The following is a 16124-nucleotide window of genomic DNA, read 5'->3' as shown; positions in this document are numbered from 1 at the left end:
TACACACCCAGAAAAACTTAAACTTCAGTTCATACAGCATGTATACCAAAAATTCATAGCATTATTATTCATGATAGCTAAACAGAAAACAATCAAAAGCTCATAAGCACATGAATAAATACACAATTGCATTATGTCCATACAACAGAAGATTATTCCAGAATAAAAAGAAATGAAATCCAGGTCACCTATATGGGCAGCAGGATCCCAAGTATTTGAGTTGTTATTACCTGATGTCTACCAGGGTATGTATTACTAACTGGCTGAGCGATTAACACAGCCAGGACTGGTACCCTGGCTCCTGACATGAGACGTGAGTACTCCAAACAGTGAGTCAAGTGCTATGTTAAATGCCTGCCCGAAAGAAATAAACCACAAATTCATATTATCACATAGATATATCTTGAAAATATAGGAAGCCAGTCACAAAAGATCATATACTATATGACCATTTATTTACATGAAATTTCCAGAACAAAGTCACAAACAGTACATCTGAGGTTACCTGGAGCTGGGGAAAAAAGGAAATAATAAGTGACTTCTCAATGGGTTTGATAGGATTTATTCGGGAGGTGAAGAAAATGACCTGAAATGAGAAAAGGATGATGATTCTACAACCTTCTAGGAGTACTAAAAAGGGAGTTTATGACACAAGAATTACATCTTAAGTGTAAAAAGGTTAATATACTGTTTATATAACTTTTTTGTAAATCATAAACATTTAAAAAATACATTTCCATTTTATGACCAGGAAAAAAAACACTGCTGGTCTGCATCATATCAAGTTAGATTCTTACTCACTATCACCAATAACACAACTAGTAGAACTGTAAGCTTTTGCGATTGTACCTATTACTTGAACTCTTTCAAACTGATAAACATGATTTTTTTAAAAGCATAAAAGTTGAAAATATAGGCCCAGCGCATAGTAGCCGAGTGGCTAAAGTCCTCACCTTGCACACGAGGGATGCCATATGGATGCCAGTTCCTGTCCCAGCTTCCCTACTTCCCATCTAGCAACCTGCTTGGGAAAACAGTTGAGGACAATCCAAGGCTTGTGACCCTGTACCAGTGTGGGAGAACTGGGGAGGTGCCAGGCTCAGTTTTGCAGGCCATTGTGGCCAGTTGGTGAGTGAATCGGCTGACAAAACATCTTTCTGTCTCTCCTTCTCTCTAAATCTTTCCAATTAAAAAAAAAATCTATAAAAATAATTTTACAATCTTCATATAGATTAATAAGAATATATATCAAGAATATAAAAGCTTCATAACATCAAAGACAAATAAAATCTCAAAGTTATCTAATATTTAATAATTAGTTGAAGAGCTGAAAGGGTTGGGGAAAAAATGATGTTAGTTAAGTAACTGCTACTAATAGAAACCTCCTGGAGAATTCTGTCTTTGTAACCCAGCCTAGGAAAGGAATGAAGAAGTCCCTTCCATCCCACACTGTGGGTGGGATTTACAAGCTAGTGCTGTGGGAAAGTGACAGGAAATCAGAACCACAACAATGGATTTCAGCATCTAAAAGCCCTGGTTGATAGAAATACTTAGATGTACTAAAAATAAAGACATATTGAAAAGATAAACACCAACATTAGAAATCTTAGGCAAATTTGGTAAAATATCATACTTAAAATGTGAAATCATTTCATGAACATTCACATTTTTGGTACATCTATTTGAAATATCCCATTAAAACCATAACAATAAGCTTCATTATCATTGCTGAAGACAACTTTAATTTTTAAAAATAAATACCAAATTATCGATTATGCAGTTAATTTACATCTTCTTTGTGATTCGTCAGGCTGATTAAAGTTTAGGCCATCATCAATAATTTAGGAGATTCTGTCAAAATATTTAGAAGGCTATTTAGTAGAAAAAGCTGAGCTACTGCCAAGGCAGAGCAGTGGACAGGAGGCAGACACCATGCTCCCGGATGGCGCCATTTGTCTTGATTAGTGTAGCATCTAGCACCGCACTCCTGAAATGTGCTAATGTCTCTGCTGCCAGGAATTTAATGACCATGCATGTTGTCAGCATCATCATCCACAGAGCTTGTTAAAACACTGACGTTCAAAATCATAGCATGTCATCTGCTTCCACAAAGCCCATCTAACAACATTCTAACTCACTGAATGGGAGGAGCAAACATTCAACTTCAGGTGAACACACTTGAGGTTCAGGAGGGAATTTTCAAGATACTCCTAACGGGGGGAGGGAGGGATAAAAATCTAAATACTTACAGCTTTAGGGATAAAGCTATAATCTCTCTGCTATCGGAAAGGTTCAAATCCTGCAGCTAATATGAGGTTAACATTAAGCTTCAAACCATACCCTTTCAAAACACAAACAGCGAATTTAAGATCTCTAACCTTTACTAGTCTATTTTGGGACACCCACATTGTGTTACGTTGAACAATATTTTCTTTAGAACACAAATACTGAGAGAGCTGAGCATGTCCCTAGCTTATCAGTTGTATCTATGAAGTTTAATTATAATTATTAACTTTATTTGCATATCTCAGAAGCTGACCTCTGGGCTTCAAGCTTTATAGTCGTTTTTTAAGTCAGGAAACTGTTGTGAAGAAACTGCACCTCTGCCTATTTCCAGATGATCAATATGACAGCAGAATCTCAGGGAATCATGCCTTGAAACTCATACCTCCCACCCTTCTGTAGGGCTCACCTCCTGCTGCTGGACTTCCTGAGACATCAGGTCATCATTAAAATACTTCAGTGGCACGGGAGTTGTTACAGTGAATTAGTTTATTCTCTCTGGAAATTTCTCCTCCAGTGCCTAATGTGTAGAGAACATACCTGTACTTGGGCTAACCTAAATCATTTTCCATTTTGTTTTATTGGCTTGTTTTTAATGGATGGGGAGGAGGACAAAATCCTATATTCCAGGATGAATTAGCTGACAGAAAACATGGCACCTTGCCTAGGAAGTACTGCCACACATTCATGCTGGACTTCACATTTGAGAGAGTTCCCTGTGGCGTAGGAACAACTGGGCCCATTATCTGCCATCAACAAGCTTTCTTCCTCTTCTTGGTACACAAAACAGAGTAGATGATAGATTAAAAGCTTATAGGTGCATCCAGCGCTCTTGTATGTCTTATCTAGCAGTTGCAGAACTATGTAGGTAGAAAGCTAAGTGTTTGGAATAGGTTTTGCTTAAATCAAAAGTCTCCACTTCTACTTTAAGATCTAAGGATCTTGCCATTATCAGGGCTCCTTAATCAGAGATGGTATCAAACCAGATCTTCCAATTTGTGCATGTTTTGGGTCTGAAATAATGGCTCAGCGGTTAGATGATCACCTTGCGAGCACTGGGATTTCATATGGGCACCAGTTCATTTCCCAGCTGCTCCACTTCCCACTCACATCCCTGCTTGTGCCCTGGGAAAGCAGCAGAGGATGGCTCAAAGCCTTGGAACCCTGCACCCACATGGTTCTGGTTCCTGGCTTCAGATCCTCTCAGCTCTGGCCAACATGGCCATTTGGGGAGTGAACCATAAGTGTGATCTGCCTTTTCAATAAAAATAAATCTTTTAGATTTGTAAGAGCATAATGATTGATCATAGTTCTGATGCTTCACTTTGATATCAGAACTAATGGACAAGTGGTTCCTATCTTGAATTCATTTATGGTCACCAACACATTCAATATAGGATTAATTCTGGTACCAACGGCAGAAAGATTGTAATAAACTACTTCACCACTATACAAATGCAGATAATATGATTCATCTGTTTAAAAAAAAACCACTATGTATAACCAAATTGGCATCAAGGCACCAGAATTTCTGGATGTCTGGCTGCACACACTTGCTCCCATGATTTTATTTAGTGCAACAAATCCAAATCTGTATTTCAGAAGAAACAATGAATATCTGGAGCCCTATAAATGGATGGATTGACTGCGTCACTGAAGAGGTTTTTTAAAGCAATGATTAGCTGCATGGATAGGCCTTTTGCCTTAAAAAGAATAAAAAGATACATTTACCTGAAAACTAAAGCAATAGAGAGACAGAGACAGAAAGAGAGCGAGTGAGCACTATATGTGCATTCCACTTGCTCACTTCCCACATGGACACAGCAGCTGGGCCTGTGTCAGGCAGAAACTAGGAAACTGCAATTCCATCTCCTACATGAGTTCAGGGACCCAAGGACTAAGGCCTGCTGCTTGCCAGGTGCACTGGCAGGAAGTTCGGTTGGAAGCAGAGTAGCCAAGACTCAAAATGGAACTCTATATGGGATGTGGGCATCACAAACAATGGCTTAATTCACTATGCTAAAACATTGGTACCCTTGGATAGGCTATTTTCTCCTCTCCAAGTTCAATTCTTAGATTTTAAGAACCCTAACCATCAAAAGACAGAGGACAGAACAAGCCAATCAACCACCTCAGCGAAAGGTTGGCAGTGAAAAACTGGGCAAATGGAGACTCCATGATGGACTCATGTCAGTCAGTGGATTCTCCAATGACCTCACTGTGCTTGGAGTGGTGAGAGTGGCAGCAATTCAGAATTGTTGGACTATCAAGACCACTTGAGCAAGACTCTTGGAGCATGCCCCACATCCAGGACCTGGGGTGGGTGGGAGACTGGGTAGGGCTTCTCCCTTAAAATCCCCTTTTACATCAGATACATTAAGTAAACAATGTGGAACTAATTGTCTTGCCCATCTTCCTGTAGCACTTGAACATTTTTACCCTAATTATGTCAAGATTGTCCAAAAAATAAATAAATAAAAAATTTTAAAAAAAGAAAATAATAAGATATGATGCTTGAATCAATGCACTTCTGGATATACTGTAATAAAAGCTTATTACTGATATGAATGTCTTGGGTCACACCACCAACTTTTTTTTATTTATATTTATATTGGAAAGGCAGATCAGATTTACAGAGAGGAGACAAAGATCTTCCATCTGCTGGTTCACTCCCCAAATGGCCACAATGGCTGGAGCTAAGCCAATCCAAACCCAGGAGGCAAGAACTTCTGGGTTTCCCATGTGGGTGAAGGGTTCCACGGCTTTGACCTATCCTCCACTGTTAGCCCAGGGCACAAGCAGGGAGTTGGGTGGGAAATGGAGCAGCTAGGACATGAATCAGCACCATATGGAATCCCAGTGCTTGCAACGTGGATGATCTAGTCACTGAGCCATTATATGGGGCCCAACACCTCACCATGTTCTTCTCTAATTTTTAGAGTTTATGGTTTTGCCAACAGTACCTTTAGTTTGACTACTCACACTTATACTTGCATTTACTTATTGATACCAAAATGTACCAAACTGGGGCTTCAAATAATGAGACCAACTATTTAACATGCAGCAGAAAGATTTTTCTGGGCGGGCCACTTCATCAAGATGTTAAGTCGAAGACATGTGGAGAAGGCCATTGAATGTTCGGATGGGACCGTAAGAATGAGTGATTCAGGGATCAATTATTTGATTCATCTTACACTGAGCATTTAAGTCACTCTGGAAAACTTTTGCATTTACTTTTTAGAAAATGGTGCATCAGAAATACAAAACATTTTTTCCGGCGGTGACGACCTCCCCACGCAAACATGCCTCTCGCCAAGGATCTCCTGCATCCCTCTCCAGAGGAGGAGAAGAGGAAACACAAGAAGAAACGCCTGGTGCAGAGCCCCAAGTCCTACTTCATGGACGTCAAGTGCCCAGGATGCTACAAAATCACCACAGTTTTTAGCCACGCACAGACGGTTGTTTTGTGTGTCGGCTGCTCCACTGTCCTCTGCCAGCCCACGGGAGGCAACGCGAGGCTTACAGAAGGATGTTCCTTCCAAAGGAAGCAGCACTAAGGGCACCCTGAATCAAGATGAATGGGAAACCTTCCCAATAAACACATTTTGGATACAAAAAAAAAAAAAAAGAAATACAAAATATTTTGGTTCTAAGTTTTTGAGTGACATTTGAAGGTCAAATCTATGACACATCTAGATTCCATAGCTCTTGGGCTTGGTGTATGAAAGCATGATATAAAACACAAATAAGACTATAAAGACCAAAAAAACCAATGCATACAATCTGAAATCGCAAATACAAAAATTAACTGAAAAACAACAGATGTTAGTTCTCAATAAGATCAATTTATTTTTTGTACTCTTCCTAAAATTCTTGTTATATTAATATGGTGTATTGGTTTTAGGCCAAGACTTAAGACTCATAAGCTTCCAGCTTTTAGCTTCAGACCTATCTTAGAGACTGTATGACAGAAACTCTATCAATAGTGTGGACTCTAAACTGTACACATTGTTACTGTTTCCTGCCACTCCATCTAAAATATTGTCTCGTGAATAACTCCTCCATCACGCTCTAAGGCATGGCAAATCCCTTGCAGCAGCAAACTGATTACCTTAGGCAGTATAAGAGAAAAGTGGCCTGCACTCATCAAGGGGAGAACTGTCCATAGGCTTGAGAGACCCAGCTGGTAGAGACTGCTCACAACAGAGGCTGAGCAGCCTGCAGACCCTCGATACTATCACTGAGGAAAGAAGCCAGGCTTCCCCACACAGGTGCAAACAGGAGTTTATGTGATCACCTCTCCACATATTAAGATCTATACCTATAAAAGGAAGAATTTACTCACAATAATAGCTAACACTGTCCTTACTCTAAAATTTTCTGATGCCATGAATACCGATCTCACCAGCGGTATTGTTCTCTAATAAATGTAGTCATTATATCTGTCACTTTACTTGAATCAGTCAAATTAGAAAAGAAATTTTCTTATTTTTAACAAAGAATCATAAAAAATTATTGTTGCAACAATAAGGGATGGACTGAGTGAATCCCAGAAGACGTATACAATCTACATAAGCAATTCAAATAATTGTTTTAAATGAGCATTTAGTAAGATAAAAATATGGGTATTGATCCAAAATCTTTTAAATATACACATGCAGATGCTTACAAAATTTAAAAAAAAATCCAGAATTACAAAATACAACAAATATCACTTTGCAGGCAAACTCCACATGAGTCTTACTTTCTTCTTTGCTGCATCTCTATACTAAAAAAATTTTTTTCCTGCAAAATCATGAAATGAATTCATAATCAGAAAAAAAATCAAAGTACCTTAGAAGTACAATTTTCTAAATTTAAAAGGGCGAAGGAAGGCATCTGGCTTGGTACTAGTTTGTGGGTTTGGATGCCAAGTGCCACACTGGGGTGCCTGAGTTTGACCCTACCAATCCACTCCTAATTCCAGCTTCTTGTTAAAACACGCCCTGGAAGACAGAAGGGGAGGGCTCAGGTGGCTGGATCCCTGTCATTCAAACTGCAGGCCTGGATTGGGTTCTCAGCTTCAGCCTAGCTCAGCCCAGCATGTGCAAGCGTTTGGGGAAAGTTAGCAAGAGAATGGGAAATCTCTCTCCCCCACTTCTCAAACAAATGCTAAATTAAATAAATAAAAGCAGCAGTTCTCTAATCTGAAACTCACATTAGTTTATTTCAACTAAAACCTTCTAAGGATGAGCCTCCAACTCAGAAGTGCTGGAAAGGAATCCTATGACATCACAGCATATTTTTTTTCCTTTGTATCTGAAGGATGATAACCAGTGACATTAACGTAAATCTACACTCTATCTTTAAGATCCAGCTACTGAGAAACGTGACATAAACGCCTCAGTGACTTCCAAATCACATCTAAAATGATCCAGTATACTAGTCCTCTGAAGAGAAAATAGCCACTCTGATGTCTTAAGTTAAAGATTGTCATGGATCTCAAGTCTTTGGAGAAGCGGAGAAATAAAGAATCATTTGTAAAATGAAAGCCATAGCTTCTCCCCAAGAAATACCCATCTCCTAAATATGCTTTCAGGTCTCCTTGATCTTGTCATGTCCCCAATGCATAGAATTATTTCAAGTGTCCGAACATTCGTGAAAAATTGTACTTGTCTGTACTGGACTGAAATTCCCCCAGAATCACAAGACATGGATCTGAGCACAGGTAGCTAACTTGGGAGGTGGATAAGCAGGACAGGCCAGGGAAGGAAGTCAACACACGCATCATTAGGAAGTTATTGCTGAGAAAAAGAGGAGGCTGGTTCCTACTGAAAACTTGGAATTGCCAGCAGAGGACTGATCTCTGGGATGTCGCAACTAATGTCTGAAGAAGCTGTGCTACTTGCTCAGGGCTCACGGCACCCAGGGATGGCCCATTCGCTTTTGACCTGCCCAACACAGGTAGCAAGCGACTCTTGAAGTGAACTTTACAGGGGCTCTTCCTAGGAAGCTGCTAAGATGCTCAGCAAACTAGCCAAAGCCGAATATGGGCTCACAGATTGGAGGTGAAATCTTAGCCACTGGAAGCCTCTTCCCCAAGGACCTCCCAAGATGCCAATAAAATAGACTGAGACGTTCCACACAGATGTCCTACCAGCTACAGATCCAGGGCGAGGCATGGTAGGCAGGGAAGGATAAGAAACCTGGACTCTTCATTCCCTTCTCTAATTCTGAACAAAAGCCTTATACTGCTGAGGGAAGGGCAAAAAAATCCTGCCTTCTTTAGGGAACAGGAAAACACTCACTGTGGGGCAGAATTTCTGTCAGTGTCACAAGACTAGCTCATTCTACTGTAAGTTGGCAACACATTTAAGGACTTGTGTTGTTACCCTGAGGCAAGTCAAGCTGCTGACTACAAAGCTGCGAAAACATGAGAGCCCAGGTTTGAGTTCTGGCTGCTCCACTCCAATCCAGCCTGACAAAACGGTGTAGGGTGGTCCAGGTACCTGTTCCCCACCCACCCACATGGGAGTCCAGAATGAAGCTCCTGGCTCTGAGCTTCAGCTGTTGTAAACATTTGGGGAACATGAACCACCAGATGGAAGACCCTTTTCATCTTTCTCTCTGTAGCTCTGCTTCTCACACAAATAAATAAGTAAATATTTAAAACAAACCAAAAAATGCTTCTCACAAGCACAGCTTCAACACCCAGGCCACTGGGGTATTATCGAGCCACACAGGCAAAGTGGTCCCTCAGGGCCTCAAGAGCAGAAGAGACAAGGTTTAGTGGGGAAAACATTAAGATTCAGAGGACTTGAAAATGATAATGGATGCATGAGGGAAACCAGAGCACAGCCTTCTCAGAGACCAGGGTGTAAGGAAGAGGGGTTATTAATTACCCAACAGGAATATTCTTTCGGATGTTATGTCAATGTTAGATGCTTAGGCATGCAAGTTTAATTTTTGTTTAAAATGGGGGGGGGGGGAAGCCCTACATGAATAGATTCCTGGATTAAAGCTAGTATCAGACTTAATTTTTATAGTCAAGAACAATTAAATTGTCTGCTCGGATTTTCTGGATCATGAGAGCTATTCACACTGAAATGTCTAACATTTCGCTCGTTGTCAGCCTTCAAGTGCTGACATAAAGGATTGTGCTTTATTTCCAACAGTGCACATTAGTGCAGTCAGACTCATCACTGGCATGCAAAAGGAAATCCTGGATGCAAGAATCAGCTCTTGGAGGTGATGTGACACAAGCGATGGCAGCCAACAGAAACATCAGTGAAGACCTGTTTTAATATTTCTCCAGCCTTACTCACAGTAACAGAATCGGGGTAATTTCTTCTATTACCTGACATTTATTGAACCAGGCGTTATTTCAAAGAAAAGAAAAACTAGTATTGAAAAGTAATTCCTTTTGTAAGTACCTCATCAGCCTAACAAATCAACTTAAAGACTTGATTACTGAAAAAGTAAATATGCTTAAATTATTCAGCCTTGTTTTACACAGCCAAATTCATACATCTTTTGTCAAATGGTTTTTGAAGTACAGAGTAAAAGTGCATTCTTCCTCAGCCTTTTTTCTGCTCTGAAAAGGCTTTAAGAAACCCAGTAAAAAACCAAAGATTAAAATGAATTTTAAAGGTAGAATAAAAAAAAATCTTCAAACTGACCTGGTGAGTTCTAATGTCTTTACAAACAAACTGAGCAAGACAAGCCATATCCTTTCTAATGTTTTTAAAAGCACTAAAAAGTGAGACATAGGCTATAGTACAGATTTCTGTTAAATGTCACAAGCATAAAATGTTAAGTCAATTTAAAGCAAATCAAATTGTATCTTAGTATAGGTTTGTTTGGAAGCAGGTTCACAGAATTTTACAATCACACAGAATTTGTGTGGCTTACAAGGTCAGCAATGAAATTAAAACACTGAATCAGAGAAAACTTGGCTTTGATTTCCTACAGGCTAAAAAAAATGTCTGGTTCTTTTGTGATTGCCTTACTCTGCGTACCAAAATGTGTACAAAACTGTACTGTGTAGTTTTTTTTTTCATTTTAATTTCCAAATCAATGCTATAAATCAGATATGTTCAGAACTGAATATCTGGACAAGTTAGAAGCAGAAACTTCTTGAGGATAGATAGTCTCCCTGTTGTACACATCTGTAGGCAGAGAGTAGAAAAAAACTTAAGAGGCCCTGGCAAACAGGAAGTATCCAAACGAGGAGACCCCATGTCTTTCCTGCCTCCTTCATGACAGTCCTGGGCTCCCTGAGGATGACATTATATCACTTCTCAGAAGGACAACATGATAGACAGTACAATCAAAGGCACCAGAGTATGCTCATTCCTGGATCCCTTACCGTTCCTAGCACTGGGCCTCAGGAAATCAACGGATGATGGCTATAATTCACTAAATTTCACTCAAAGTGAAAATTAATAAGGGAATAAAATATTAAGTGAAGACAGTAACATCATATATTCTTGTATATCAAATGCTTTGTATAATTCATTAATCAAATCAATACTCCTATTTATCTGTCTACATTCCCAGGTCCCAGCACAAGTTCTTAAAACCCTGTTCCTGGCAGAGTGACAAAACTGAGAGGAGTGTCATTTGCTGTAATATTTGGTCTTATTCCCCAGTTCCTTACACAGGAGGCTCTTCGACCCCATGATCTTCCATTGGGATGCATACCTCCCAGCATGCAGCAAGTGTAGGAAACTGAACTGACAGTCACCCAACTAGTGCCTGGAGACTCGAAATGCTTATTGTCAGGGAAAATCCCACAGAGATGAGAGTGCAAAAAAGATGTTTCTCTTTTACTGCTATTTATTTTTTAATGAAAGCCTGGATCACAAATTAAACTTCTAGGATATTTTAAAAAGATTTATTTATTTTTCTTGGAAAGTCAAATTTACAGAGAGGAGAGATGAGGAACTTCCATCCACTGGTTCACTCCCCAAGTAGCCACAATAGCCATACCCTTGAAGGATTACCAACTGTTCTAAATTCCTCATTGTGACTCTTCATTTTAATTTCTTTGCCTGTGACATAAAGGTAATAAACCACTAATTTGCAACTACTGAAAGGACTGAGTATTAATATAACTGCTTTAGAAACTGCAAAACCATTTTTTTACCTGTTTACTCTGAAAATATCTATGTTTCATACTATGTGTAACAAATCTGGGACCACACTGTTGCAGACCAATACAACTTTCTGCAATGTGCAATGCTAGCTTATTATACCACAGAACTTACCATGTGTGCTTTTCACCACTTAAATCCGGCTTTTGTAAATAAGGAATTGAACTTCTAAATATTTAAATGGGTTACAAGGCAAGTCGTGCCAAATTCAACACCACAGCTCTGCGGGTTCTGAAGCATAATCACACCATTGTTACAGCAAAAGTTGCAAGAAATAAAATTTTGGTTTTTTAGCCACAGGTTTCATTCTTTCAATATGGAACAGGAGTAAATAAATAATAAAAGACAACACATAAAGGAAGCAAAATCCCACCTGATAAAATTATTCAGCAAATAAGATCTCCAAAAAAAATTCAAATGACACACATCAAAGACTGGCAGAAAACAGGCACAAATGCAAGACAAATGAGAGCTGGTCTGTTTGACTACATCTCAGTATGCCCACACTGTGATTCTGCCTTCCAACACCACCATTTGGTATGCCTACTTTTGAGTGACACTAACATGAAGTAAGTTACTTGGGATTTAAAAGAAAAGTTGTTTTTTTTTAAGGACATAGCAAGAGGAAAGTTAACAGAAATTTTAAAATTCCAATATGACAACACAATACCACAATGTCAAGTTTCTCATAAAAATCTATAGAGCAAGCAATGACATTTGGACAAGGAGGGGATCACCACTGCCTAGTGCTGTCTCAGAGTCACAGAGGCGAGGAAGGATTTGAACTAGGTGTTGGATCACAAAGATTTGGAAACAGTATGAGGGGGGCTGCAGGAAACAGAAAGTTTCAGGATGACAATACTGAGGGCTTTGCCATGAACAACTTTAAATAGCAAGCATGAGCCTGGGAGTGATCCTTCACAGTAAACAAGGGGAAGTCACTGAAGGATTAGAGGAGAAAGAGATAACTAAAGCTGTAAGCAAAGTAATTATCCATTCATTTAAGGCAAGCATCTGGTGCTGAACAACGGTCAGGAATTGTGCTAGGTGACAGCAATGACACAGATCTTACCTGGGCAGGGATCACAACATAGCCAGGAAACTGGAGATCTGAACACAATGTGGCAAGAGCTCACAGAAAGTACAAATTAGGAAAAGCACAGGGGAAAATTTCAATCTAGGAAGTCAGGAAGGCTTCCCCTAGTAGGGGTCCATGAGAACTCAACAAGAGCTCACTGACCAAGAACTGTAGAAGTCTTAAAGAGCATTGAGGCTTTATCATTCAAATGCAGAAAAAGGATCAAATTTTTAAAAGCACAAATTAAGTATATTATATAGCGGCAGTTTAAAATTGACTGACAGTCCACATTTATTTTCATGGCAATAGTTTCAGAAGACTAAAGCATTAGTAATAAAAAAAAAAGTCACGGTGAATATCAGTAATACAGAACAAAATATAAAAGTATTCAAATAACGTGATGGTGGGGGCAGGTAAATGATGCAGCAAATAAGTCTTTGGAGGCATAACCCACAAAAATGTGCCGAGTTCTGCTCTTGGCTACACTGCTTCCCATCTCTAGCTTCTTGCTACTGAGAACTTTGAAAGGCAGCAGTAAAAATGTCTCCTGCCCTTGTGTCCCTGTCCCAGCACAGGAGACCTGGACTGAGTTCCCAGTTTCTGGCTTTGGTCTGACCCAGTCCTGGCTGATGCTGGCATTTGGTGAGTTAAACACAAAAGAGAGGCTCTATGTCACTCTCTCTGCCTTTCAAATGAAAATGGAAAAAAATGCATAAAAATTTTTAAATCCGGGAAATAATCATCTGGCCTTCAAGCTAGAAAACACATTAATAAAAACTAATTAAATTATAAAGTTACAAAGTATTCATTTAGGCCAGGTACTATTTCAACATTTTCCTCAGAAGAACAATAGGAACCCGTGCAATAGACTAGTGGCTCAATCTTTGCCTTTTTACATGTGACAGGCTCCCATATGGGCGCCAATTCATATCCTGGCTGCTCCACTTCCCATCCAGCTCCCTTCTAGTAGCCTGGGAAAGCAGCAGAAAATGGCCCAAAGCCTAGGGACCCTTTACCTGTGTGGGATCCAGAAGAAGCTCCTGGACTCAGATCGGCCTAGTTCTGACCACTGCGGTCACTTGGGGAGAGACCTAGCAGACAGAACATCTTCATCTCTCCTTCTCTCTGGATATCTGACTTTCCAATAAAAACAAATAAATCTTTAAAAAAAAAATCATACAATAATAATGCTAAATAATGGAGGAAGGGGGTTAGAAAAGCTTTCTTTAGAAATGTTCTTTTTTTTAGGAAATAGTCTTTGAAAGTATTCGGTATGTTTGTTGGCTTCAACCTGACAGTTGAACTTATTAAAATCACAGACAAGGATTTTGACTCATTTTACATCCCCACCTGGTGAGCATGGTGACCAGTTAAGTGTTTTTTGATATGAATATTTATTACCAATGGTGATATCTGTAAATGAAATTCTGTAAGAGCCAACACAAACAATTACATTTTAAAATAATGGTATTTTTACAGGTAATTCAATATACTTGCTACCTAAAACAAAATATGACAGAACCAAAAAGAAAACAAACCCTGAAGTTAAGCTACAAACCTACTTTAACAATTCCATATAAATCAATGCTGAACTTTTGTTAAAAGCAACTCTTAGGAAGTAGTATTTACAAAATGGTAACGAGATAAAAGTCATAATTTCATATAAACAAGTTTTTGTATTCTACCAAAGGTAAAAATCTGCTAGCTAATTTTGTCTTAAGTTACCAATACATGGATAATAATCGCTGAGTCACAGAGGTCTCCTGTCAGTGAATAATTTTTATATGAAACCCTTAAAATTATCATTTAATACATGAACACTTCCCTGGCAAAATGGAAACTTATGCCAACAAACAAAACCTACACACATATTAATAATAGGTCTTTTGTAATAGCCATAAAAAAAAACAACAGGTTATAGCTAAACTGTGCTACATTCATATTTTGGAATAATATTCAGTAACCAAGCAAAACATCCTATTCACCCATAAAGCAATCTGGAGCAAAATCTCTAAAGAATTAGGCTGTAGGGGGAAAAAAAATAAAGAAAACAAGCTTAGATTGCCAAGAATTAAGGAAGGATGAGATTAGGAGAGATATATCACCTTAGTTGCAATATTGCAAAATGAGGGAACCTTACAGTAGAATTGCTTGGGACCTCAATCACATCAATGTCAACATCCTGGCTATTTTACAACATAGTGTGCACTAGAAGAAACTGGGTAAAGGGCACACACATGTGGACTTACTTCTTGCAACAGTATGTGACTTCATAATCACCTCATAAGAAGACTGGGTATGGTCATTTGAGATGATGGTTAAAACATGCGGAGGCAGGGAAATATTACACCAGCTTGTCTGCAGTACTAGCGTCATGTATGGGCAGTGGTTCTAATCCTTGATGCTCCATTTCCAATTCAGCTCCCAGCAAATGGACTGGTAGGTGGAAAAGGATGGTCCATGACTTTGGGCACCTGAATCCACACTGGAGATCTGCAGAAAGCTGTTTTTGGGCCTGTCCAGCTCCAGCCATTAGACCATTTGGGGAATGACTCAGCAGATGAAAGACGTCTCTCTCTCTCTCTCTCTCTCTCTCTCTCTCGGTAACCCTGCCTATCAAATAAAAATAAATAAATATTTTTTTTTAAAAAAGACACCTGGGATGCTTGCATTCCACTTGGGAGCTTTGGGGTTGAATTCTGGCTTCCTGCTGATGAGCCCTACACAAAGCAGCAGGCTACTGCTCAAGAGAATGGGTACCTACAACCTACAGGAGATGAAGCCCCAGCCACAACGAGCATGTGAGGAATGAATCAAGAAATGGGATAATTTACCTTGTCTTTCACATGAGCAAAATATCTTAGAAAAAATACATACATGTATAATGTATATGTTATATATACACATACATAATGTATATATTATATAGATACACATATATAAATAGGATATGGGACCAGTGCGGTGGCATAGCACACTAGTTCCCCACCTGAGGCACAAGCATCCCTATGGGCACTGGTACTGGTCCTGGCTGCTCCACTTCCAATCCATCTCCCTGCTAACGGCCTGGGAAAATAGCAGAGGATGGTTTCCAAGTATTTGGACCCTGCACCCATGTGGGAGACCTGGAAGAAGCACTTGGTTCCTGGATTAAGACTAACTGAGCTATGGCCACTACAGCCATTTGGGGAGTGACTCAGTGGACGGAGGATATTTCTGTCTCTTTTAAATAAAAGTAAAAATCTTCTTAAACACAGCAAAATATGGATCAAAAATGACAAATTGCTTAAATTTTATTACAGTGATTACCTCAGGTAATTACCTGAGGGGGAGAAGACAACAAAATGTTTAATTCTAACTTTATTGCCAAAACCAAAAAAATGGTTTTCTGACTCCATCTGACCAAAATAAACTATGACACTTTCTACTTTATTATTTTTAACAATGTAACTCTGTAGTACTTGGCAGTTCATGACAATTTCCTTTGAAAAACTATGTTTTAAATTACAATGTTTGTCCTTAGCTCTTCACCTGACTGAGCAAAACATATTAACAGCTTGCATAACCCTAATCCAAAACCCCAAAGTACTATACAACCTGAAACACTTGTGCAGTTTTTGATAAGAACA

At 39.2% G+C, this 16124-nt stretch overlaps 2 protein-coding genes across 14 annotated transcripts in view; one reads left to right on the top strand and one right to left on the bottom strand.

Annotated features, from left to right (window-relative positions):
- The window catches only part of PKP4 (plakophilin 4), a 236643-nt gene that overhangs the window by 210399 nt on the left and 10120 nt on the right, over positions 1-16124 (bottom strand). The gene's annotated exons all lie outside the window — the stretch shown is intronic.
- Positions 5555-5895, top strand: LOC101528018 (small ribosomal subunit protein eS27-like). The gene has a single exon (XM_004577143.3). It carries the CDS (start codon positions 5586-5588, stop codon positions 5838-5840), a length of 255 nt encoding a protein of 84 aa, XP_004577200.2. The 5' UTR covers positions 5555-5585; the 3' UTR covers positions 5841-5895.

Source organism: Ochotona princeps, chromosome 5, assembly GCF_030435755.1.
Source record: "Ochotona princeps isolate mOchPri1 chromosome 5, mOchPri1.hap1, whole genome shotgun sequence".
In the NCBI taxonomy this organism is placed as follows: Eukaryota; Metazoa; Chordata; class Mammalia; order Lagomorpha; family Ochotonidae; genus Ochotona; species Ochotona princeps.
Note: the sequence above shows the minus strand (reverse complement) of the source record. Positions and strands in the feature narration are given on the sequence as shown.

Excerpts from the sequence above, each read along its gene's own strand:
- LOC101528018 (XM_004577143.3), top strand. The coding sequence starts at position 5,586 with ATGCCTCTCGCCAAGGATCTCCTGCATCCCTCTCCAGAGGAGGAGAAG.